Below are 26,610 nucleotides of genomic sequence, written 5' to 3'. Positions count from 1 at the left end.
ATGTTCGATATTACTAGAGGCGGGTATTGAGTTTTGTGAATGCTGTTTTTAAATGTTGAATATGTTGTTTATAGTAATAGTATTATAGTTTTTCATTTCAAATCATCTCAAAATGCTGCGGAACACGTGATTTATGAATAAGAATGGACTTATTTCAGATCGGAATCAGAGAAGGGTTTATTGTCATTGAAGTTTGCAAACATAGGCGCTTGTTTCGGTGTTATGGTGCAACATAAAATGATGAATAATGATGGCAAAGTCTATCAAATCAAATAAGGCCTGCATACATTAAGGATTTACTAATACAATCAAATAAAGATGCACAGTGTGTCATTTTCTGGCACCTGCATGATTCAGTGGTAATATAAAACCAACTTCTGAACATTCTCCATGGCAATAGAAGTTTATTATTGCATACTCCGGAGTCAAATGAACAATATTTCTATGGAAATGAGCAGGCCACGTACAAGTCAGGTTTGTGGAGGTCCAAGCCCGCTCACAGTAAAGATCCCTGTTTTTCAAGGGTCAATATCCAATAGAAACGCATGCTTTTATTTCTTTGCTAAAAGTTACTTACTGGGCTTTAAAACAAGGCTATAAACTGATATTCCTCCACATTTGTGGGTCATTTCACAGTGATTTTACATGACTCATAATTAAACCTCAAATTGACATGTTTTATGACATTTCTGTTTAAGGAATTTGATTTTAAAAACACGACACATTGAGCAAACAAAATAAAGACATCCAGCGTTTGAGTCCCATCTGAATTATAAGACGCCATCAACATAAAGAAAACATAAGACCAGTTGCAATTCTAACATATTCATACTTGAAAGACATAAGTTTGATGCTTCTTTCCATTAACAAATGAATACAATTCTTACACGACAAAATCATATTGATATTTCTGAATTCATAAAAAGTGTTGGTGCTTCCCAGTCACAAAAAAACAATTGAGCTACTTTTGTATTTATCTCTTAATGTGACCGTATTGTTCCTCGATGCCTTTGATGTGATTAAACACCTGAATTGATCCTTTCAGATTGATGTTCGGGATGCTATGGGCACAGAACGACAGTATCCAGGGGCAACAAAATGCCATTCCCGTTTCAAGACCCTCTCCGTCTGTTGTGTCCAGATAATGCAGCAGATGAGTGACCACCGCTACGAAAAGCTGACCGTGCCCGACGACCTGGCGGCTAACTGCGTCTACATGAACCTGCCCGACAAAGGCCACGTGCTGCTCCACTCCACTGCAGACATGTTTCCAGAGAGTTTCAAGGTAAGTCTCCGAGCAGACCACCGAAACTCTATCTCGCACGCAACATCCATCTTCCCTTCTGAGGCGCTACCTGCAGTAACCACTCAGTAACCACTGTTTTCAGCTCGCTTTTGTCATGATTCTGCAGCTTCGGCCTTTGGCAAAAACAAGTCGAGCTCGTAGTTTCACGCACAACTATAGGCTTGTCTTTGTTAACACTATGTTATTTCAACAATAGAACCTGCAGTTTGATGTGCAGTGACTGGCCGCGCTCTGGATAATGACTCAAGCCACAAGCTTGGAGACCGGGCCTAGGGGAAAATGAGTGTGTTTTTACAGTTGAGTTAGGAGCTAAAAAACAGATAGTTCTGGTTGTTTTTTGCAGAAGCAGGCTGTGTGTATATATATATATATATGTGTGAGTTATTCTTCAGCTGGATAACGTAATTTATTCTTGTCACATTGTACAATATTGTTTTAGGTTTTGTCCTTATGTATTCTGAGCACAAGGGAGCTTCATCTATTGGCAAACTGGCATTACGGCTGCAACGAGCTAATCGATTAACCAGAACCAATCTAATTTTGAATGTAATACTTGTTAACTCAATGCGCAGGCTTCAAAAAAAGCCATGTGCTGAGAGAAGATGTTTTAGGACTTGCACCCAGATGAGAGATGTGCAAACTTTGATGAAAAAAACAGTTTTGTCTGGCCCATTGTGGCCTCATCTGCTTCATCTGGGTCAAATTTAGTTCAAATATCATATTCCCAACAACTAAATGATTCACCGCAAGGATAATTAAAAGGTTAATCGATTTGCAACAACTGTTAACTGCACATTATTTAAGAGAGTAAGTACAAAATACTCGCAATTATCTTTTACTTCATGCCATGCACAACTGCAGCCCGGAGCGATATGTTGCCTCGTTTTGAGAAACAGTCATGTTGTTTTGGAGCTTCGTCAGACCCGTCTCCCTGAATCAAAGTGAACGGGGTACAGTGTGCAGAGACAGCGCTCCGACCTCAAAATGTGCTCCGTGGTCCAGACCGCAACCTCCAGCAGTTATTTTTAGAAGGAAGAATGTGCTAAATTATGCATCTTTGGACATCTACAGTGAAGATTTCTTTTTTTTTTTCCCGGAAGATTAACGGAGAGAATTTCAGCGACCGTACTGAAGTCTATTTTTGTCCCCCCCGCGCTTCCTGCCTCGGTCGCACGTCTCGTACAGACCGCCTGGACCAAGAATAGAGTTTTTCTTCATATAATCGGACCCACCAGATATTGGCTCCGGCGTCTGAGGAAAAACGAGGACATACAGTACTGGAGACTACGCGGACGGTTTTATCACAAACATCGATCACGTCCAGGACACGGCTCGGTACATGAGTCCCCCCGGGGTCCTTTTTATTCCCCTCATACTGTACAGTGGGGCTGGAGGATTCTGCGTCCGTACTGATGGATAATAATCACTTCACTCGCCAAGACGCAAAGGAAAACATAGTTGTAATAAGCACTCCTACTGGTTTTAAATAAATGTTGCAGGAATAAAAACAATTGTAGGGAGTGCTTCTGGATCTAGAAATGCAATTGTAAAAATCATAACAATCATTGTCTTTTAAATGCCTTATTAAAATGAACCAGGGATGCACTGAGCGGTCATATATCGAGGACATATTGGCGTAGAAAGAGGTTTACAGAGCTTTACAAACTGGTTTAACCGTAGGATCTGACAACCAAAAGCAAGGATTTTAACCACAAAATGTAAACATGAACAACTGTGACATCATATAACGTGTTTCTGTTATAAAAAATCATTCGATTGTTGGATTTGAACAGGTTTACAAATATATACAAGCAGTAATGACAGTCTCGAGGGTCACACATTTATACGGCATTCCACGTGCGTCTACCTCCACGGAGATGAAGTTACGGGCCCGATCTATGGAGAGGTGAGCCCACTCGTGGTAAGAATGCATGGTTTTTCAAGGAGGAGCAAAAAAAAATATTTGTAATTGAATAAATGCGTAAAAAAACACACCAAATGTGCCAATACGATAACGTATCCATGGCGACGAGCAGGAAAATGATATACACGCACCTTAAGTTTAGATATTGCAGTCTTGCAGTATTCACCTTGCCCTCAACGATGCCATCCGTTGTGATCCTCTTATTTTGAAATGGAGCTTCCGATCTCAACAGAAAAGTACAGAAAAGGGAATCGGTGCATGTTGCTCACATGAACATTTTACACAATCGATCTACTTTATGGCATATTCTAGCGGCCAGAATGAGGCAAAAGTGTGCGGAATAAGGTGAACACTGGCCTATTGTCTGCTATCTATGCTCGGTCTGTTGGTGCTTCTAGTAGAGGCCCTAAAATGAAAAAGAATATACAAGTTTTGATTTGGAGATGTACTGAATGTGGAGTGTAATTAAAACCTCTAAAATGTTCACAGAAACCTCTAGTCTAGCGTAATCTCCCACATAGAGTTTAAAGTGATATTTGTGCCTTTTTATAATGTGCAGTTCCACACTTTCTCCAAAGACTTAAGCTCTATTTTTACCAGCTACATAACAGTCTTACAATAACAGGAGTGGGGGGTCATGAGAGGGGAATAGAAGGTAGCGGGGGGGGTGCAAATCTTGCGGTTAGCCCTGCATGGCGACTGCTCTTGAGTTAAAGGAATACTGTAATGTACATGAACAAAGGAGCCAGTGAAATACAGCAGCCCCTACTGTGCAAGAGCATGACAGCCCACCGTCCCAAAGTATACGTTTCAACCGCAGTATTGAGAACGCGGCTGGGAAGGGGCGGGAAAAAAACGTGGATGCTTCAGCGGTGGATACGCTATAAACAGCAGGGATTTTAGTGCTGTTTTGGGAAGTTATGCAAAAGTGAAACTCGAGGTGACTCTCATGATCGTGCGGTCTCTGTGGGAACATTTTTCAAAACAGTCCTGCACCTGGACGGCGATGGAATAGTGTTCACGTCGAGAAAATGTGCAAAAGCAGATATGAAAGTGGAAAAAGTAGGATTTTTTTGTGTGTTTTTTGTTTGTTTGTTGAGGACAAATGCGGTTCCAAAAGTCTGTACATGTACTGAACAAACAGTTAAATTCAGTACAGTCATATCATTTTTTGTGAAAGCGAATGCTGTATTTTTTGAATCAATCTTGCACCCTCTTAGTTTTGTTTTTAAATGAACTGCATATCAGATACTAATTGATATTAACAGAACTAGTATAAGACCACATGAAAACATAAAGTTATTTTGTGTTGAAAATGACAGTCTAATGTCTTAAAGAAAGTGTTTTTTTTTTATTATCCTGGTGGTAGAATCAAGCTTATTCCTTAGTATAAAAATGAGAGTTTACAATTACTCAATAATTTGATTTTACATATCTTCAAACCAACATTTTTGGGGGGACAGTAGGCTTAATTGGCATTCAGTATTATGAGGATTAGCACAGAGCCTGGTATATGTGCTGCTGCTTAAACCACTCGACCTCCAGGCAGCGCCTCAAACCAACACTTTTGATATTGTGTTTTAAATTGAGACAATAAAGCGTTGCACACTTGTGTTCTTTATTCATTTATCTATCATAATCTGCCTGTTTAGTAGAACGTCCACGTCAGCTCTGCACAGTATGAGCCTCCAGTGCATCTGTTGTCATGGGTGCACAATGTTCTTTTCCTGTGGAAGTCAGATCTGTGGAAAGGTGACTTGTTATTAGTTTTTCAATAAAAGTCTATAAACTAATAAATGCTAAACATGCTGGTGGCAAACCCTCTCCCAGATAAGTTACATAGTTGGCACCTTTAATAACGTCTTAATAAGAGGTTATGGTGCACTTTATGATCCCTGTGGAGACATTTGTCCTCTGCATTTGACCCATCCTTCATCACCGCTGGGGCAAGCGGTCAGGACCACCTCAGCATGAGCATTTTACTTTAGTTGAATGTTTTTGGTTGCCCTAAGTGTAAAAGATAAAGGATGGGAAGGGTACAACTTATGTCAATATGCAAATCTCTGCACTTTAGGACTTTGTTGTTTTGTTGTTTTCAATGCTGCTATTTTGTCATTATTAAAGATCCAGTTTTGTTTTATTCCTCTCAGAAGATTAGCATGAGTTTAGCTGCTCGCTGCCCCGTAAGGCAGGCTCAGTCTCCTTGCATCGCTCTCCAGTGAGTGAGTTTCAAAGTGAAAAAGTATCTTGGTTTGGTTGTAGGAAAACACTGGTTTTCTTTTGGAAAAGGTCCATGGGTTTGACACACAGCTTTACGAGGGTCTTTAGTGGGTGTCGTAATGTGCTCGCTCCCGTTTTTATTTCAACAGGAGACGGCGATGCTTGTTGTATAACCTCTTGTGTTTCCGAATGACAGGAAACATAAACAAATGTGCTCTTTTAGTGTTATGTAACTGTCCTGGGCCCGAATTGAAGACCGTGGCTCGGATTCGCCAAAAGGCCGACTACATGCCAGTTTTTCCCTGTGTGTGCAGGTGCTTGAGAAGTTGCAGGACTACACTCTGATTCCTCTGTCTAACTCCGAGAAGATGAAAGTGGATGGAGCGCTCACCTGCTGCTCTGTTCTCATAAACAAGACGGCCAACATCTGAGCAGGCACAGTAGGAACGCAGCCTTTACCTCCGTTTGAAGTGAACTGTCGTTTGGTGCTGCTCGTCTGAGGGGCTGATGCAGATTGACGGGACTAATCTCTTTTTTCTATCACTCACTGCACTTGTATTGTAGCTATTAAAAACCTTTCTCCACCAAAACGGTTGCATAGTGCCAAATGCAAATAAGGGAAACCCTCATTATTTGTATGACTAATATTTGTATGACTATAATGTTAAATCAAATTACTACTGTTAACTCGCTGCTTGTCTGCAGCTTATGTGAATGTATTGGACTTTGCAATGACACTCAGTTGTGCATACTGAATAATAAATGAGGAATTATTACTAATATTACTTATTTGTCTTTTTATTACAATTAGCTAAAACACAAAAGGGTTTGACACTAATATCTAAAACTTAAGAAATCTCTTGTCATTGCTTTCCTTCAAATGTTTCATGCTATGACATTAAATTTAGCAACTTTTTTTCTTATTTGCTTTGTATATTGAGGTATTTTTGAGCAATAAATCCCCCCCATAACAAAATACATTTAAATTCAATGAAAAATTAATCTTAACTTGCATTTATTTGAAATAAATGCAAGATGTGGTTTAATGCCAGACTGTGGCGCATTACAGGCAAAGTAATAACGTTTCCATGGTTACATAGTGCCGCTTTAAACTTCCCTTTATAGAGATCCAATGTTCTGGGGGGGAAATACGTTTTATTCTTACTATAAAGTTGTGAGAATACATGGTAGTAGCAAAAGCAGCAGTTTAACAGGTGTCGACGAGCTTTTCCGTGTACAGTACATGTTTCCATGACAACCCCACCATGCGCAGCCCCTGTATACGCCACATACTCCGTCCCGTTAGCGTTGCTGTTTGTCACTCTGATTGCAAGTGAAAGTTGAGGAAATGACATCAGCAGGAAGGCGGCGATTCGGTGCTTGTCCGTGGACATTTTGCAAAACGCCGGAGTGGACACTGACGGAATCTGGAAAGAATGCTTTTTTGGGAGGAGAGCCTTGTACAGCCGTAAACAGAAACCAGAGTGTGCTGTTAGTCCAGTTGTTGAACCCAGGCCTCACTGTTCCCTCGCAGACCAGTCAAATGGCCTAAATTATGGCCATGATGTCATACACTTAGGCCAGTATCCTAGTGGAGATTAGCTGCCTTTAAGATGCACTTGTATTATCTTCTGTTGAGCTACTGGAAATATGCACGTCTCTTATAATCAGAGAAGTGTAGAGCCACAAGTGCTCTGGTAAAAGTCATTACTCAAGTAGAAGTCGAACGTAATGTTGCAAGAAAGGGCTCGAGTAAGAATAAAAAGGGTTTTGGTGAAACTACTCGAGTAAGTGTGGGAGTACCTGTTTGAAGTTCATCAGATTTTTAGTGGATACGATCTGACAAGATGTTATGCAGAAAAACGGGGACTTTCAAGACCACCGAAATGAGAAAAGCTAAATCATCTGAAGATAATGTGGAAGAATGGAAGATTAAAGTGTTTGAATTACACAAAACTTTACTCCCTTGTTACGTTACTTCAATTGGGTAAAAGTATGGTGTAAGAAAACTACTCAAAGAAATACATTTTGTTTCAAGTAAATACAAATGAGTGCTTTCCTCTTCATTCTTTTTATAATAATTATGTTTGTTGTTTTAGCCAAACACTGTGGATTTATCCTTTACTCATGTTTTACTATTTCGTTTATTTTCGTTTATAATCTGTTTCCTAACCCATTTGTGGTGAATTCAAACCACAAGTCAATGTGGTATTTTGTCTATGTGTAATAATAACTATATAGCAATTTATTATTACTATTTCATGAGATCATTCAGTAGTATTCAGTACAATACAATTTGGACTGGATTAAGTGAACTACAGACAAGCTGCTGCCTCCCTCTAGTGGCCAAGAAGTGGAAACAGTTGACAGCTTTCAAACCTGGATGAAATGTATATTTTGTATAAAAGGCTATGGAAAAAAAAAACAAATCTACCATTTAACAAAGAATACAATATACATTTACACAACACAAAATACATTTACACACTATATAGACTACATCATGTACAGTGGATGCATTTTTTTGTCCTGAATTTTGGAGGGGGAAAAAATCCACTCTCAGAATTTCATATTAATTATACACATTTGAACACTAGACAATGCAATAAGCAACAAACAAACAAACACAGGATATTAAAACATAAATAAAACATTCAATAGAATTAACCAATACAAAAAACACAATAAGAGATAAAAATGATTCAAAACAAGCGCATTGGTAGTCCTTGACCAGTTCTTTAAAATCATTAAAAGGCATAAAATGTTTTTTGTTCCACAGACAGGAAGCAAACTTGTTAAAAGCCTTTTTTCTTGTCTCTAGTTGCAATCCTCTAGTTACATGGCATGTTGGTGTAGATGTTCCCTCGCCCTCTCTGCTTGTTTTCTTTACACTCCAGATTGTCCGTTGCCAGGAGGAGGTACGAATGGTTCAAAAAGTCCGACACCCCTAAGAAATCATCGCTCGGTAACGAATACTCTGAACAGTGGGGAGAATGCTGTTGTATTACTGCACTTGTGTCCTCCTCCTTGTGCTCTTCATAGATGTAACTGTTCTCCTTTGAGCACACAATGACGTTGTTTCTGTTGAGGGCCACGTAGTCTGGGCACAGTTCTGCGTCCAGGCTACTGTTCCCCCGTCCCACGCTGGAACACGACGTGTTTGTGGACGACAGGAGGCCGCCGGATTTCTCTGAACTTCCCTCCGATCCCGGGTCATAGACTTTGGACACGACCTCCACGACGGATGAAATGGTTTCTGCATAAAAGTGCTTGGCTGTCGCTGGGTCGTCCTGGTAATAAAGACACACGCATGTTAAACGAGACACTGCAGGTGAATAGTATCTTGAATTTAGAGATAATTTTGACACGTCTTCTGTCGTTTACGTGCATGATGGGAAGAAAAAAGGTTTTGCACGTTTTTAATCATGTAATGTTATATATAAATAAGTGCGTGTTCTTATTTGGAACATATAAATCTGAAGAAAAATGATTGAGAATGATTGAATGACTGTCGAGCCAGGACATGGAAAGACTGGACCAATGCAAGAAGGTAATAATTATAACATGTTTATAACAAAACGTGTGGTTATTAGCTTGTTAAATACTGTATATAATTTGATGAGACACTCTTTTAGTTTTGGTTTCTTAGTTTAGCTCTGGCAACCCAAAGTGTGGAGCTCATTCTGCTTCGTTGGCAAATCATCTTGAGAATTAAAAAAAAACAATTGTAAACATGAACACATTTTACATTAAAAGGGACATACGTAAAATAGACTTGTGTGAGCTTTTATCATGTTGTAATGGCGTTTCCTCATAGTCAAAGCTGTATTTTATTTGACTGATGCTTGTTCTGGAAAAACTGGAAAGTTTACATTTGAGAAAAAGGCCTTCGAAGTTACAATTTAGCATATAAATCTATAGTTGAATCTTGTAAATAATATAAAAAATAAAGAGCAGATTGAGACATTTTATTTGCAGATTGATGATATGTATAATGTTGAGAGCAAACTGACCAGAAACAAGGAAAAAACATATAAAAAAAATACAACATTCATATTACCCATTTGTGTTTGTTAAGGTCCGACAGAAATTCTTGCAGGACTTTATCGAGGTTAGGAACAGGCGGCCAAAAATATTGCTTCAGCTTCCTGTGAAAAAACACAATTCAGAGATGTTCCATAGCAATGGTTTAAACTATTCAACTTGTTCGGAGTGTACTTACCTGAAATACTTGTAAAAGAGTGAAATGAAGATCACTGCAAAGACGAGGAGCAGGATGGGACTGCACTGAATGAGCCACAGGATACGAGATTGAGCTGGAAAAGTCCAGAGAAAGATATTTAATTTACTAATGTGCACCAAGAACATCACCAAGGAGGTAAACCAGTAGTGAATCCCCGTCACACAAGTTGCATACAGACTTGCATAATAATAATACAACTTTAATACAACCTCCAGTTTTAATTAAATGTATTTTTGTAAAGCCCAAAATCACAGCAGTTGTCATTGGTCAATACTAGAGAACCAGATTAAGTCCACAGGAATTGGGCAAATTTGATAACTGTCTGAGCATTCTCTGCCCTAAGACCCTCTTTCTGTGAAAAACTACAACAACAAAACAAACGGTGGAAAAATAAATAAAAACCTCAATGAGAAATACAGCGAAGAAGAGAGTCTACTCCAACGGACACACTTCCATTTGCAGATAGAGCGTCCAGTCAGGTGAAGAGCGTCCAGTCAGGGGAGGAGCGTCCAGTCAGGTGAAGAGCATCCAGTCAGGTGAAGAGCGTCCAGTCAGGTGAAGAGCATCCAGTCAGGGGAGGAGCGTCCAGTCAGATGAGGAGCGTCCAGTCAGGTGAAGAGCGTCCAGTCAGGTGAAGAGCGTCCAGTCAGGTGAAGAGCGTCCAGTCAGGTGAAGAGCGTCCAGTCAGGGGAGGAGCGTCCAGTCAGGTGAAGAGCGTCCAGTCAGGTGAAGAGCATCCTGTCAGGTGAAGAGCGTCCAGTCAGGTGAAGAGCGTCCAGTCAGGTGAAGAGCATCCAGTCAGGGGAGGAGCGTCCAGTCAGGGGAGGAGCGTCCAGTCAGGTGAAGAGCATCCAGTCAGGTGAAGAGCGTCCAGTCAGGTGAAGAGCGTCCAGTCAGGTGAAGAGCATCCAGTCAGGTGAAGAGCATCCAGTCAGGTGAAGAGCGTCCAGTCAGGTGAAGAGCGTCCAGTCAGGTGAAGAGCGTCCAGTCAGGTGAAGAGCATCCAGTCAGGTGAAGAGCGTCCAGTCAGGTGAAGAGCGTCCAGTCAGGTGAAGAGCATCCAGTCAGGTGAAGAGCATCCAGTCAGGGGAGGAGCGTCCAGTCAGGTGAAGAGCATCCAGTCAGGTGAAGAGCGTCCAGTCTGGTGAAGAGCATCCAGTCAGGGGAGGAGCATCCAGTCAGGGGAGGAGCGTCCAGTCAGGTGAAGAGCGTCCGGTCAGGTGAAGAGCGTCCAGTCAGGTGAAGAGCGTCCAGTCAGGTGAAGAGCATCCAGTCAGGGGAGGAGCGTCCAGTCAGGTGAAGAGCGTCCAGTCAGGTGAAGAGCATCCAGTCAGGGGAGGAGCGTCCAGTCAGATGAGGAGCGTCCAGTCAGGTGAAGAGCGTCCAGTCAGGTGAAGAGCGTCCAGTCAGGTGAAGAGCGTCCAGTCAGGGGAGGAGCGTCCAGTCAGGTGAAGAGCGTCCAGTCAGGGGAGGAGCGTCCAGTCAGGTGAAGAGCGTCCAGTCAGGTGAAGAGCATCCTGTCAGGTGAAGAGCGTCCAGTCAGGTGAAGAGCGTCCAGTCAGGTGAAGAGCATCCAGTCAGGTGAAGAGCATCCAGTCAGGTGAAGAGCGTCCAGTCAGGTGAAGAGCGTCCAGTCAGGGGAGGAGCGTCCAGTCAGGTGAAGAGCGTCCAGTCAGGGGAGGAGCATCCTGTCAGGTGAAGAGCATCCAGTCAGGTGAAGAGCATCCAGTCAGGGGAGGAGCGTCCAGTCAGGTGAAGAGCGTCCAGTCAGGGGAGGAGCGTCCAGTCAGGGGAGGAGCGTCCAGTCAAGTGAGGAGCGTCCAGTCAGGTGAAGAGCGTCCAGTCAGGGGAGGAGCATCCTGTCAGGTGAAGAGCATCCAGTCAGGTGAAGAGCATCCAGTCAGGGGAGGAGCGTCCAGTCAGGGGAGGAGCGTCCAGTCAGGTGAAGAGCGTCCAGTCAGGGGAGGAGCATCCTGTCAGGTGAAGAGCATCCAGTCAGGTGAAGAGCATCCAGTCAGGGGAGGAGCGTCCAGTCAGGTGAAGAGCGTCCAGTCAGGGGAGGAGCGTCCAGTCAGGGGAGGAGCGTCCAGTCAAGTGAGGAGCGTCCAGTCAGGTGAAGAGCGTCCAGTCAGGGGAGGAGCATCCTGTCAGGTGAAGAGCATCCAGTCAGGTGAAGAGCATCCAGTCAGGGGAGGAGCGTCCAGTCAGGTGAAGAGCGTCCAGTCAGGTGAAGATCGTCCAGTCAGGTGAAGAGCGTCCAGCCAAATGAGCCAGGTGAGGAGTGTCCAGCCATGTGAGGAGCCATGTGTCACTATTCTTGACAGTTTTCCACTTGACTACTGTAAAACTAGGATAACTGCTTACCACCGATACTATCCCAACAAACAAAAAATATGAAGGTCACGTTTTTTAAGTACCGTAGTCGTTTACCTGGCACCTCTCCAGTGAGCACATCGGACCAGTCACTCCACTGACCCGAATACACTTCACCGTGAGGTTTAGCCCGGACTTTCACACTGATCTGACCGCTCCAGGAGACCTTCAGGCACACTGCAGTCTCCGGACCATCGGAGGAAACTGTCTGGATAAACAAGAGGAACAGTTTGTTTTCAACATTTAGTTACATATTGCATTGTTCAAGTCATTTAATATCCCTAATGCACAAATTATTATAACATTTTTGGAGAAAGTGTCCCAAAACAAGTTATGTCTCAATAGCACCATCTAGTGGCTTTATCGATGTAATCCTCAGTCCTGCTGGAGTGAGCCACAGGAAAACATATTTTAAGTTCCTGAGCCCAGTTGATAATATCTTCTGAACGTGAGCCAACAATTCCAAGCAAACACACATTATACAGACCAATAAAACCATTTCTACTGCCATCTAGTGGACACTTTTCAATCCTTTGATGTAATAGTAGTATTCATTGTGAGTAATTTCTTCCCCTTTTAACATTCAGTCAAGGTAAAAGGGAGATGCTATGAAAAATACACTTTTTATGAGCGTTTAACTAGGTTTCAATAGTGTTACCTCATCATAAACGTGTAGAAAAGTTATATTTAATTGATTAATTAATTGCATAATACTGTATTGTCCTGCTTGAGTGCTCAGATTAGTCCTGCTTTACCTACAACCTATGCTCTGAACTTAATTGCTAAACTAGTCAGACTGTGGGTTGTATATGAATTACAAAGCCAATTTTAAACTCTTAGAAAAAAATAAGATAAAAACAGGGTTAGCAGGTTTTATGGTGAAATGCCACCACGAAGATGCGTAGTTTTTCGATTCTCTAGTTTTTGCACAGTGGATCCATTTCTGTCAAAGCGTTTTATAAAGCAGCTCACAACAAACAAAATATATAAAAAGAATAATAATCTGCATATGTTCAGCCTAGTTTTGATCCAAATACCTGGGGGAAATGTTCTTACCATCCAGTGTTTCTCAGCTGATGGTTTGTAGCTGGTCTCGTACTGCAGGTGTGAGGCCAGGGCAGGTAGAGGACACTCCCAGGTCACACACAGCTTGTCCATCTCGTCCTGCTTTAACTGACGTGGAGCAGGAGTTTTGACTGGACATAATAAAAAAAAAACATCATTACATAACAAAACCGTTTCCAAAAAGTGCAGTCTTGGCCTCTTACTAATGTTGTTGAGTTTGAAGTCTTCCGCATAGAACGTCCTGTTGAGTGGAGCCAAAGGACTGCAAAGCTTGACTCTGAGTTTGTTGTGCACATCGCCGTGGAAACCACACCGGCCGGTCCAGTTCATCTCAGGGAAGCATTCGGTCCACTTTGTCCAACCTTGTCCTTCACTGTATGGACAATAAACATAATCACATGGCAAATTATGACAAATATTAGAAGTAGTTGTAGTAATAGTTGTTGTAGTAGTAGTTGTACTTCTTGTTGTAGTAGTTATAGTTACAGTAGTAGTTGTAGTTTATGTTGTTGTTGTTGTCAGAGTTGTTGTCATAGTACTTGTTATAGGAGTTGTTTAGTAGTCGTACTTCTTGTTGTTGTAGTTGTAGTTGCAGTAGTTGTTGTTGTAGTAGTCGTAATTGTTGTAATAGTAGTTGTTGCAGTAGTAGTTGTTGTTGCAGTAGTTGTACTTCTTGTAGTTGTTGTTGTTGTCGTCGTTGTTGTCGTTATTGTTGTTGTAGTAGTAGTAGTAGTAGTCGTACCTCTTGTTGTAGTAGTTGTAGTAGTTGTTGTTGTTGTAGTAGTATTAGTCGTAATCGTTGTTATAGTAGTTGTTGTAGTAGTTGTATTTGTAACAGTAGTAGTTGTAGATTTAGTAGGTCGTTGTAGTAGTAATTGTGGCTGTGGAGGTAGTAGTAGTAGTTGTAGTAGTCATCTATAGTATTATATTCTCCTTTTTCAAATGTGGGGGTAGGTGGGGGGGGAAAGAAAAAAAGCTGTGTCATGTTTTACACATTTGAATTAATAATTAACTAAATAGTAAAAAGTACTTTTATAAAAGGTTGTATTTTATATATTGACATACCTCAATCCCATTTGATAGAATAGTTTGTAGTCTGCGTTTATGTTGCTTATGCTCCCATGATCCCACTGACATAGAGTGTTTACCAGATCCTGTGTGTAGCACTTCAGTGAGATGTCCTCTGTAAACAAACATGATATTTACATTATGTCAGCGCAGTGTGCGCGCGTGTGTGTGTGTGTGCGTGTGCGTGCGTGCGTGTGTGCGTGTGTGCGTGCGTGCGTGCGTGCGCGCGCGTGTGCGTGCGTGCGCGCGTGTGCGTGCGTGTGCGTGTGTGTGTGTGTGTGTCGGACCTGCAGACTGAGGAGCCACAGCCTGGACATGTTCTGACCAGTGGCTCCAGTGTCCTGTCGTTTGACTGGGCGAGCACCGCACAGAGACTTGAACTTTGACATCTTCTCCAGGCACCAGACCGACCAGCGTTTCACTGAGTTTGTTTCGACCCTTTTCAAAGGAACATTCATCAGTTACATTTGTAAACATGTCTACTACACTTTTAGACTTGAACATCGGCCTGTCACACATTTTTGAGTCCAACATTGTTACAAAAAATATCACGAGAAACAAGAATATCGAAACTACTTCATGCCCCTAACACTGTAATCCTGAATCTTGTTATTCTCTATAAACCCTTCTCTAAATATGAAATATAATAATAATAAATAAGCATGAGCAGCTTTACATAAATAGCTGAATAAAACACTTACATACTTGTTTGTGTCTGTCATGGTTTTGCAAAAGTTACTTATTTGACCCTCTATAACTAAGATTTTACAACAAAACCATCCACACTAATGCACAGAAAAGGTATTATAATAAATATTTAGCCCCAAAAATATTGTTCCGCATCTCATTTATTGAACAATAAGTCACAATAGTAATTATCATGACCTATTTGAACAATACTGTACAGTGCACATTTTATAAACACTATATTGAACCAAGATTGAACTCTCTAAAGTAAGTCGCATCACTTCAAAATGATGTGAATCAAGTGAAAATATACCATAATCTGAATATATGATAAATATGCAAAAAAAAAATATTAGAAATGTCGACTGAATGAAAAGTACCAGTGTAGAAAGTTCAAGTTTGAGGACTTGGCACACACCTGTTGTATTTCCTCCTTCATGTACTCTGAAGAGACTTTAATCTTGTAGTACAAAGTAAACACGCACTTGGTTTTCCATGAAACCTGCAGCTCTCCAACCTTCTCATTTTTCGTTATGGAAATGTCACTGGGCGGCTCTGGAAGAACTACAAAAACATGAACTTGGATTACAATTATTTCTATCACTTTAAAGGTGCACTGAGTCACTTTTCTCGCGTGGTGTCTGCCGCCTGCTTGTCTCCACGGCGATATTGATGCTTTGCCAGGAATGTCCCACAGTATTCTAGAGTGACCCCTTTTGTTTCAAATGAAATAGTGCATCAAATGTACAGTATGTGTCTTCTGTTTTTTGCAGTAATGTAATGAAATCAATGCTAAAACAAAGACTTAATTAATTATGAGCAAATGTATAGTTCACAAAAAATGAAACAAGCTTATTATTATACTATTTAATTAAGGGCTAACCATAATATATCCTTTTATCTGTTTATTATGAGTTTTAATTATTATCTTTATTCTAGAGACTACTAGGAAGTGTAATAATAAACTACATATTCTTACTCTGAGCGGGGTCGCCTCTGCGCAGCTCTGACTTGTAACTACTTGAGATGGATAAGTTCATTGTCAGACTGTGGAACATTCTGTGCAACATAACAGGGAGATAAGCCGGTGAAATAAATACTATAACAAAGACTTAATTAATAATGAGCAAATACATAGTTCACTAGAAAATGAAACAAGCTTATTATTATACTATTTAATTAAGGGCTAACCATGCATAATATATCCTTTTATCTGTTTATTATGAGTATTTATTATATTCTTTATTCTAGAGACTACTAGGAAGTGTAGATAAAGTACGTACTAAATAGTTAATATATATTCAATAAATCGTTAATAATAATCAAAGTACATCATCTTACTCTGAGCGGGGTCGCCTCTGCGCAGCTCTGACTTGTAACTAAGTTCATTGCCAGACTGTGGAACATTCTGTGCAACATAACGTGGAGATAAGCCGGTGGTGGAGCCCTCTACCTGACGAGCTGCGCATTGCACCTCTACGTTAATGCGTATCCTGGAGAAAATGACCAAACATACTGTTGTCCTCCACGCTGACCGTCCGGGCGAACAGACTGCAGTTCTGGGCTCGGTCCAGGACTTCCAGAGGGATGTACTCAAACATGAAGATATCCGACTGAGGGAAAGTGCAGGCGTGTACAAAGCCTCCGTCTTCAGATCTCTGGACCTGCACCTCACACTTGGTTCTTCTGGGAGGACTGGTGAGGACAGAGAACACTGTGGTATTTTCAAGTACGACGGCAAACTTGTGGCATAACAAATGTGTGTACTTGTCTATGGTGTAGAAGAAGTCGTAAGAAGAGTTTTCCCTGGTCTTTATGAAACAGGTGAAATTCTTTGCAATTCCATCCAGCATCTGAGTGAAGCATGTTGGGTTCTGATCTTTCAAATGCAAATCATCTGTAACGTAATACAACACAAAAAACATGCATTATTTCAATTAAATAATAGATTCCCAGTTTGTTAATATGTGCATATGTTTCTTTGATGCACACAATATTTGAAGCCTTGAAAAAAAGTGTTTGGAGAAATTTGGACCATGATTTAAATAAAAGAAAAGAAAAGAAAAGCATCAGAGAAAACTATAGAAATGTTTCTTTTTAAATATTTATACTAAAATAAAATAAAAATGGTTATTCTTTCTTGCATCATGTGAAAGTACATACTGAAATATTAAATAATGTGATGCAGTTTAAATAATAAAAAGCTAAATGCGCTACCTTCCTCAGACAGATTGGCTGTTTCCTGACGGCTGGTCCCAGATGTGAAGACCACGAGGGTCCACAGAGCGACCCACCTGCCGGCCAAACACATGATGAGTCTATAGACTTTACCTTTACCACTACAATAACACCAGAGTGTATTGTTGCAGTGCCGGGGCCGAGGGCTCTGAGCGGCTGACCCCAAATGACAGTTCACACATGAGCAGGAAACTCGTGTCAACTCTGGAAGTTACCACCAAATAAGGAGAAGAGAGGGAGGAGCCTAGAGGAAACTCACCTTTGTTATGTTTACACTTGTATATGAATATACGAAGACGGTTGATTTAACTAATTTGCGTTGAAATAATACAGTACATCGGATGATTAAACTTGGATTACGGGTTTCTCCAGTGACCATAGAAGGATGGGTCCAATTCATTTCACTGGGGATTATTATCTCAATCTTTTTAATCTTTTCTTGAATATCTTCTTTACTTCGTTCAGCCTGAGGCCACCTGAAGGCCCGGGTCATTCCTCACACCCCAGAGTTACAAAAAGTTCCCTTTAGCTCACCACAACCGCCGTAACATGTCTCAGAGCTGTTCTGTGGATTATCTTTGCCCCAGGTCTGCAGTGCATGTCAGGGCAACTGTATCCTCCTTTAACTGACCTCAAGTCACTTCATCAACATGACATAATGTATGGTATGTGTATGTCTATACATATGTCTATATCTATATCAACACAACCACACCAGACATGCTGGATTTGAGTTGAACAACCTTTGCTAATTACTATATGAAGTGTGTTTTTTCATGGATATTGTTTTAATCTTATACCTTTGGCTACAGCTTCATAAGATGAGTATTGGTATGGGTGTTTCATTATTGATAGAATATAGTAACGTTAAGTGCTGTGGGTGCCTTGAAGGTGGAAAAGTGGTATATAAATTTACCCGTAATACAGTCTCTTCTGGCATCTGGGTGACAATGATTTATGTTGTTTTTTATTGCTCTATTTATTTTACTACATTTTACAGAACTTTTCTGATACCTTAATTTCTTTAGTAATTAATCATTTACGCTTTTATTCGTCTTTAACATTACTACCTACATTTTCGAATCATTGCTTCTTACTTTAGTGTTTGTGTCTCCATTAATTTGCTTTTAAACAATGAACCAACTCCAAAAATGCCTTAATCTGGTGCTTAATCAGGAATTACAAAGGTTTTAATCTAATAAAGACACACAACAGGTTTGCTTATGACTTCTACTACACCACCGACCACACCTTTGCTCTTTTTTTAACGTTATAAAAGCTTGTGCTATCCATGACTGTTAAAATACACTTTCATCACCATTGCACGAGCTTTCCCCACAACATTTTCTGTGATAATATTATACACCACAGATATTCTTACTTCCCCCGTGGCAAGACAAAACACTCAAAGTTCTGTCGTTGCAGCGCTGTAAACTGACTGACCCTCTAACTTCTCCCTCTCTCTCTCTTTCTCTCGTTGTGTTTTTGGGAGCAGCAGGAAGCCGGCCTGGGCCTTTGACTGGCATCTCGGGCCCCGGTGGTGGTCTGGAGGAGGAAGCGCGGTGACAGATCAGCGCTGTGCAGGAGGAGCAGAAACTGACTCCGGGCTCACCACACTCACCCTGGCCCCCCAGACGAGCTGCCTTGCGGTCGCGTATGTCATTTCCACCTTTTCAAAACGCACACAAACACATAAACGTACTCGATATGTGGCGTAAAACATTGACCTAAATCTGAGAGGACTTGGATCACAGGTGGTGAAATTGTTGCAGCGCTACGTACGCATATACACGTTACTTTAATTGACTATACACACAGAGTAATGTTACAGTAATGGGTCTTAAAGAGGAGGGTCTGAACATGTGAGTGATGCGAGAACTCTATTTCATACCCTTGGGAGCTGCAAAGTCTTCATCCAAATGGTGAGCAATGTCCATCGTCCTTAGCAACAAAGAAAGGAAAGAAGAAATATAGGTGGAGCTCAGTAATAGCGTGGTAATAGGACTGAAGTAGCGTAGCATAGTAACTACCAGGATAACAAGAGACAAATACCGTATTTTCAGGACTATAAGTCGCACGCTTTTTCATAGTTTTGGCCGGGGTGCGACTTATATGTGATATTATTTGTTATTTTCACACTTGCAACCTTATTTTATACTCCAGGGCAACTTATATATGTGTTTTTCTTCTCTATGATGCATTTTTTGGCTAGTGCGACTTATAGTCCGGAAAATACGGAACATTTTATTACAACTCTGTCCAATTACCAACAAAATACTAACCATTTTTTCCTATTAATTACGCAGTTGGGTTGATCATATTACCAGCAAATGAAGTTGTAGGGCCTTTGTGTTTGTTTGTTTGTTTGTTTGTTTGTTTGTATTTGGTCTTTTCGGGTATGTCCCGGTTAAGCTCTGGTTTTTGCTCAGTTTAGACTTTGTCCTGGTTTAGTCCCGATTGAGTCCACGTTTTTCCACAAATTTGAGCGCACACTTTGTTACCGTCTTCCATCTCGTCATCCTGGTATTTACCGTGCCGCTGTTTATTACTGGCAACGGTTCTGACTGTCACTTCAGCAACGTTATCTTCCACGACGAGTATTTCCTTGACGCGACGCGATGACTTCTTTGGAAAGTAAAGACGCACTATGAGACTTTTCTGCTCGACTTTGTGGAGACGTTGCTGCTTTGCCCGATTTGTACTGATCTTGTCAATCTTGCATTCATTCAATTACAGGTGTTTTTATTGCTCAAAATATCAAAATAGTCTGTACCACTTTATATAATAACTACACCGTAATGTGCCTAACAAAGCATGAACAGAGACTTAATTTATAATGAACATATACTTTATTAGCTACTTAATTATAGTAAGGGTTAGGGTAGTTACTAAGTCTGAATAAACTCTTAATAAACTACTGTATTTTCCGGAGTATAAGTCGCACCAGCCAAAGAGAAGGGAAGAAAAAAACAAATAAGTTGCACTGGAGTATGAAATGCAGTTGCAAGTGTGAAAATAACAAATAATATCACATATAAGTTGCTCCGGAGTATAAGTATATAAGTATAAATATAAGTATAAGTCGCATCCCGGCAAAAACTATGAAAAAAGGTGCAACTTATAGTCCAGAAAATACGGTATTTGTGAATTAAGTCTTTATTCATGCATTTCTAAGGCAGGAAGTGTAGTTATTGCTAAAACGTCACCAAAATACCTCGCCTCTCCACAGATCTGACCCGTAAATAAGTTCAGTGGCGTCACCTGCTTGTCCCTATGGAGATGAAGTTTTAAGAGGACGTAATATGCAAGATTTACTTTAATTACTTTTACCTTTTGGCTTTAAACCATGTCATAATAAGCTTCCTGTCTAATTTTCCCATTCATAAAGTTGATTCATGCATGTTTATTCTCAAGATACATTCATATTTATTCATAGTCAATTAAATTCTCAAGATACATATTCAGTCATATTTATTCTCAAGACACATTCATCCACTGCTCTGAACTTACTTTGTTCTCCGTTTAATTTTGTCTTAATTGTTGAGTCACATAGGATTTGGCTGTAAAATATAAAAACATATCGATCGACGTCAGGGCAAGATCCTCTTTAATGTCACACTGCGGGACATTCTCGGCACGGCAGTAACATCTCCATGGAGACAAGAAAGTGACAGATCCTCCACCAGAAAACTAGGATTAAAGCTCTTTACAAGGTGCAAAGTGAGTGTTGCTCCTTCTGTCGCACTGTACGAAACAATATGAGGCATTGAAACCGGTCTCAAACACACAAAAACATATAGTAGTAGTAGTAGTTTACTTACAGTACATTCATATGGCAGTGGTATAAAAAAAACAGTGGTAGTAAATCTGTTTGAAGTGCTACAATGTGTGTTGTACTTGACTCGATGCGATTCACAGTTTTTGCTTGTTCGTGTAAAAATGTCTGACAAAATCCTCCCCTCAGACTCTTTGGTGTCACAAAGCTCCACCCTTTCCGCCTTCCCCTGCAGCGTTCGCCTTTGTTACCGGCAAATACGGCGCGTTTCCAACGGATCCGAGGCCAAAACCGGAAAAAAAGTCCTCACGTCCCTGCAACAGTGTCCTATCACAGTTCTCGTCCTAATGCTGGCTGGTCCGGGTCCGGGTGGAGCGCCTGCCTCTCCTGTCCCGCTGGTGAGGGGCGTGGCAGTAGCGCGGCGACCGTCCTCGGCTCCTCCCGGCGGGGCTGCGTGGCGTCCGAGAGCCTGGGGGGGCTGGCAGTCAGGCCTCCTCGGCGGTGGCGTCGATCCCAGCGTAGGTGAAGTTCTCAAACAGAGCCATGTTGACGTACGCCTGGGAAAGAGTACGTAGAGCTGGGTTCAAGTTGTATTAAACATTTTACCGCCGTGTGTTTATCTTATTTTTGGGGATTTTGGTAAATGCTGCGTTTTCTCCTAAAGAGGTTATAATAAAAGTTGCAAAAATGAGGCCGTTGTGCGCTGTCTGCAAAAGGTTTATGAGCGCAAGAGGCTAGATTAATACATTTTAAAAACCTATTCCTCCTTTCCGGGTGCGATAATAAAGTACTTTGCCTTGTGTACGTATTATGACATACCTCGTTTAAAGTTGAAGTACAAAACTACTTTTTTTGTAAGGCCGTGGCTGGAGAGCCGCGGCGCGGTCAAATAGCCGCGCAGTTTCAGGGACCGCGGCATTTCCCTTATAGCCTCATGGCTAACCTTAACCTTGACCCTAACCTTAACCCTAACCTTAACCTTAACCTTAACCCTAACTTTAACCCTAACCTTAACCCTAACCTTAACCCTAACCTTAACCCTAACCCTAACCCTAACCTTAACCCGGCGCGGTCTAAAACGGCGCTAAAACGCGGTCAAATAGCAGCGCAGTTTCAGCCGGCACAAAAATAACATGGCAGTTTCGGCCGCGCGCCGTGGCTCTGCAGACACTCCCTTTTTGTAAAGTACTGCGTTCTGTTTTTCCCCCTTCATATTTATAACTTTGTTCCTCCATTATTTGTGTGGTGTTTTACTGTGCACTCTGAGCTCAGTGCACTAAAACTGTAAGAGAAATCAGGCCGAGGGATGAGAGCTGATTGGCTGCTTCACTTTTCCGTCTGATGAAGCTGTTCTGAAGCTGTGCAAGTGGCCACAAACATGCATGTGAATACCAACTTTGTGCCAACGGGTTTGTGAGAGCATGGATGTAGTTAGTCAGCTTTCACAGTTTGAAAATCAAGTATCCCTGCATTGATGGTGTTTGTTAAAATGCTTTATAAATAAACCGTTAGCAATAGCCAAAGTCTCAAAACACTATATCAAATGTAAGCACTCGGGGCAATTCTTCTTCCTCTTTAAACAGCAGTGCACCGTTTAAAGCAGACACCATGAACCAAACAAATTCCTGTTATTTATCACTTATATTGTCTAATTTTGAAATTTGACAACAATAAACACGCACTTACAAAGGCTAGTTGCTGGATTATTTTAAAATTATTGTTAGCTATCATGGTATTGCAATAATTTATCTGTTAATAACTAAATGATAAAAGTGAAATTCGGATACTGTGTCTATTGATTGGCCAGTGAGAGTCGAGAGGAAGTGTCTGGGGAGTGAGAAGGCGGATATCGGCGTGCACTGCGTTAACGCTGGCTCTTTTAACGACGTACCTTCCGGGCCTCCTGCATTCTGCTGAGCTGCACCGAGACCTGAGAGAACGGAGGTCTCTCGTAAGGCCTGTCCCGCCAACACTGCCTCATCATCTCATAACTAGGAAAACACACAAATACGCACGGAAAACACAGGTAGTTATAGCACCCAGGAGTACAGAGTAGCCTATCAAGTAAGATTTGGGAAGTATCGGGGACTATTCAAGTGCAAATCATTATAGGAGTTACTGTCTGGATGCAACATTTGATTCATATTGTGGCGTTAATGTATTTGGAAGGATAAAATGAAGAATAATACACAAAAACTGGTTATTTTGAGGGATAGACCATAAAAAATGTGAAAAAGGATACATACAGTAGTTTATAATGATCATATTTTATCATTAGAAACAAGTGTTCAAACTGTATCAGAAGAGCTAACTTTTCATTCATCATTTAATACTATGAACATGAGGCTTTTGGTACATGCAGATTCACGTGCAATGGAAAAGTAACATTTTTAGTCACGTGTAGAGGAAAAGTTTAAATTATTTTAATTTTCAGTATTTTATTTTTATTTTTATAAAGAGTACAAGAGACTTTTTTTTAACAAGTTTTTATTTTTATTAAGAGCGTAAGAGTTTTTATAAGAGTTTTTTTTATTAAGAGTATAAGAGGGTTTTTTTAAAGAGTTTTTTTTTTATATACGATTTTTTTTTTATTAAGAGTATAAGAGTTTTTTTTTTAAAGATTTTTTTTTTTTTATATAAGAGGTTTTTTTATATAAGAGTTTTTTTTTTTATTAAGAGTATAAGAGGTTTTTTTAAAAGAGTTTTTTTTATATACAAGAGTTTTTTTTTGTATAAGAGTTTTAAAAAAAAGTTGTTGTTTTTTAAATTAAGAGTATAAGAGTTTTTTATAAGAGTCTTTTTTCTCATCTTATCTTCTCAAATGTGGTCATCTGGACAATGTTTTTGCAATTAAGAAGTTTCGACAGGTTGAAACGTCTCGAATGAAGTAAATACTACTAAGTTCTGCCTAACTCATACTCAAAAGTATTGAAAAAAAAAGAAAATCTAAAGAAATCCTCCAAGTTCGAGCTACTTACATTTCGTCATCGCAGTTTTTGGGCTGCTCCATCCTGTATCCTTGTGGCAGTTTCTCATAAAGTTCAGCACAAGTCATGCCACAATACGGCGTGCCTCCTGAAACCATTACAGCACAACACGTAAGAAGGTTAATACAGAACAAAGGCGACGTCAAACTGTAGTACTCACCTAAGCTTACTATTTCCCAAAGAAGCACACCAAATGACCACCTGCAAGAACAAAACAGGCAAAAACGTCAGTTAAAAGTTACATAAAAACAAAGGTCTAGCAGCAATATTTGTATTAAAATGATCAAAAATGAAGAAGAACTACATTCAAACACATATTATAGAGCTCATGTTTTTGATGCCAAGCTTACAACTTTTTTAATTATTTGTTATAATTTATGTTGTTTATGAGAGACAGAAAGACGGGTTTATTTAGAGACAGGAAAAAAGGCTTTCATCAACTTTTCTCCCCGTCTGTGGAACAAAACACTTTAAATTAAATCATGTTATGTCTTTTAATGACTTTAAAGAACTGGTCAAGGACTACCCACAGCACTGATACATTTGTTTTGTATAATTGTATCTCATAGTGTATGTGTAAATGTGTTTTTATGTATTTTATTTATTTTATTGAATGTTTTATTTGTGTTTTCGTATCCTATGTTTAGTAGTTGTTTATTCTGTGTTGTGTTTTTACAGGGGACCTTCTGTTGTCGACTCTATTAATTCAATTTCAACTCATAAAACACATAGTTTCTTCTGTATTAAAACCATACAATTATGCACATAATCAAGTCAAATGATTTCCACATCATTATTATTTCCATTATTTGTTATCTTATTTCTTTAATCTTATTTCCTATTGTTATTTTTATCCTATAGCAGATTTCAATTGTTTCTCTTTTTGACTTATATAGGCTGTTTTATCCTTTTTAATTGTTTTATGTTGCACTGAATAACCAAAACAAGTTCCTATTTTTGTGAATTATGTTCATTGACAATGGCAATAAACCTTTTCTGATTCTGATATATTCAATACCTTTTGCACAATTACACAATACACAATAATCACCACAATAAGAGATAAAAAACACGTCTCGTCTGAGTGTAGTAGATCTGCAGGACACATGAATAGTTTCTTCCTCTGTGTTTTTGTTTTTTTCACCCATGTCCTTTGTCTGAGATCTGATATCTGTCTGCCACTGTTGTTTACGACTTGGGGCCCCCTCCAGCCCCCCTCCAGCCCCCTTCAGCCCCTCTTCAGCCCCCTTCAGCCCCCTTCAGCCCCTCTTCAGCCCCCTTCAGCCCCCCTTCAGCCCCCTCCAGCCCCCTTCAGCCCCTCTTCAGCCCCCTTCAGCCCCTCTTCAGCCCGCTTCAGCCCCGCTTCAGCCCCCTCCAGTCCCCTTCAGTCCCCCTTCAGCCCCTCTTCAGCCCCCTCCAGCCCCCTTCAGCCCCTCTTCAGCCCCTCTTCAGCCCCCTTCAGCCCCCCTTCAGCCCCTCTTCAGCCCCCTCCAGCCCCCTTCAGCCCCTCTTCAGCCCCTCTTCAGCCCCCTTCAGCCCCTCTTCAGCCCCTCTTCAGCCCCCTTCAGCCCCTCTTCAGCCCCCCTTCAGCCCCCTTCAGCCCCTCTTCAGCCCCCTTCAGCCCCCCTTCAGCCCCCTTCAGCCCCTCTTCAGCCCCTCTTCAGCCCCTCTTCAGCCCCCTCCAGCCCCCTTCAGCCCCTCTTCAGCCCCCTTCAGCCCCTCTTCAGCCCCCTTCAGCCCCTCTTCAGCCCCCCTTCAGCCCCTCTTCAGCCCCCCTTCAGCCCCCCTTCAGCCCCTCTTCAGCCCCTCTTCAGCCCCCCTTCAGCCCCTCTTCAGCCCCCTCCAGCCCCCTTCAGCCCCTCTTCAGCCCCCTTCAGCCACTCTTCAGTCCCCCTTCAGTCCCCCTTCAGCCCCTCTTCAGCCCCTCTTCAGCCCCCTTCAGCCCCTCTTCAGCCCCCCTTCAGTCCCCCTTCAGCCCCCCTTCAGCCCCTCTTCAGCCCCTCTTCAGCCCCCCTTCAGCCCCTCTTCAGCCCCCCTTCAGCCCCCCTTCAGCCCCTCTTCAGCCAATCTTCAGCCCCCTCCAGCCCCCTTCAGCCCCTCTTCCGTTAGTGGCCCTTACACGTTCTTTGTGTATAAATAGGTTCTGGTTCTGTAACGTCTCAGTCGGTTAACCAGCTCGTGCTCTGCGTTTCCTGCTCATATCTGCCAATCTGTTTGTTCTCCAATAGTTTGTTTTTCTGAAGTTCAGCTCTCTCGGTTCAGTTCATCTCTTTAAATGTGTTCATCGTCGTTACTTAAACCTGATCGAACAAAGAGAATGAGACTAGATGAGATTTTTACATCATTTACAATAACAAAGGCAATTTGGCCCAAAAAAATTACCTTTATTGTTTTTGCTTGAGGTTGATTTATGATTTTCAAAAAAGTACTGTAGTATTGATTATTTTGAACATAAACAATACAGACTTTTAATCATTACCATTTAACAAAAAAAAAAGAAACTTGCAATTTCTTCCTCCAAAGTCCAAACTCTGCTCCAAACCACATGTTTTGCTCACAGAGGATCAGCCTCTAAATCTTGATCAAATCCAGGTAATTGCGCAGCCCTGGGTCTGTATAGATTGTGCGGTTCAGTTTATTTCATTTTTGAGATACTTTATATTTTTGCTGTCGTTGTAGATCTGCTTTTCAAAATAGTATCTTCTCATTAGATGTAACTGACTC

General features: G+C 41.1%; 3 protein-coding genes across 3 annotated transcripts in view; 1 reads left to right on the top strand and 2 right to left on the bottom strand.

Annotated features, from left to right (window-relative positions):
- Window positions 1-6,235, top strand: part of ddah1 (dimethylarginine dimethylaminohydrolase 1) — a 64,177-nt gene extending 57,942 nt beyond the window's left edge. The window contains exons 5-6 of the mRNA XM_072438917.1: window positions 1,142-1,285; window positions 5,765-6,235. Coding sequence (XP_072295018.1) covers window positions 1,142-1,285; window positions 5,765-5,881 — 261 coding nt within the window. The 3' untranslated portion in view covers window positions 5,882-6,235. The remainder of the gene's footprint in view (window positions 1-1,141; window positions 1,286-5,764) is intronic.
- A 2,022-nt stretch (window positions 6,236-8,257) lies between these two features.
- On the bottom strand, window positions 8,258-19,061 carry mpl (MPL proto-oncogene, thrombopoietin receptor). Its single transcript, XM_072438059.1, has 14 exons — window positions 19,016-19,061; window positions 18,568-18,793; window positions 17,104-17,180; window positions 16,654-16,783; window positions 16,403-16,581; window positions 15,267-15,450; window positions 14,487-14,707; window positions 14,197-14,314; window positions 13,335-13,504; window positions 13,123-13,262; window positions 12,124-12,274; window positions 9,673-9,766; window positions 9,511-9,598; window positions 8,258-8,740 (listed from the first exon to the last, which is right to left on the bottom strand). Exons 1-14 carry the CDS (start codon window positions 19,059-19,061, stop codon window positions 8,282-8,284), a joined length of 2,283 nt encoding a protein of 760 aa, XP_072294160.1. The 3' UTR covers window positions 8,258-8,281.
- A 1,641-nt stretch (window positions 19,062-20,702) lies between these two features.
- The window catches only part of tie1 (tyrosine kinase with immunoglobulin-like and EGF-like domains 1), a 35,211-nt gene continuing 29,303 nt past the window's right edge, over window positions 20,703-26,610 (bottom strand). The window contains exons 21-24 of the mRNA XM_072438360.1: window positions 24,047-24,087; window positions 23,878-23,974; window positions 22,791-22,890; window positions 20,703-21,456 (exon numbers count right to left, since the gene is read on the bottom strand). Of these exons, the coding sequence (XP_072294461.1) occupies window positions 21,385-21,456; window positions 22,791-22,890; window positions 23,878-23,974; window positions 24,047-24,087 (310 nt within the window). The 3' untranslated portion in view covers window positions 20,703-21,384. The remainder of the gene's footprint in view (window positions 21,457-22,790; window positions 22,891-23,877; window positions 23,975-24,046; window positions 24,088-26,610) is intronic.

The sequence above is a fragment of the Eucyclogobius newberryi genome, unplaced genomic scaffold, assembly GCF_026437365.1.
Source record: "Eucyclogobius newberryi isolate DKJ021-1_F unplaced genomic scaffold, fEucNew1.0.hap1 SCAF_9, whole genome shotgun sequence".
Lineage (NCBI taxonomy): Eukaryota > Metazoa > Chordata > Actinopteri > Gobiiformes > Gobiidae > Eucyclogobius > Eucyclogobius newberryi.
The sequence above is the reverse complement of the archived record's forward strand: the minus strand, read 5'-3'. Positions and strand labels throughout refer to the sequence as shown.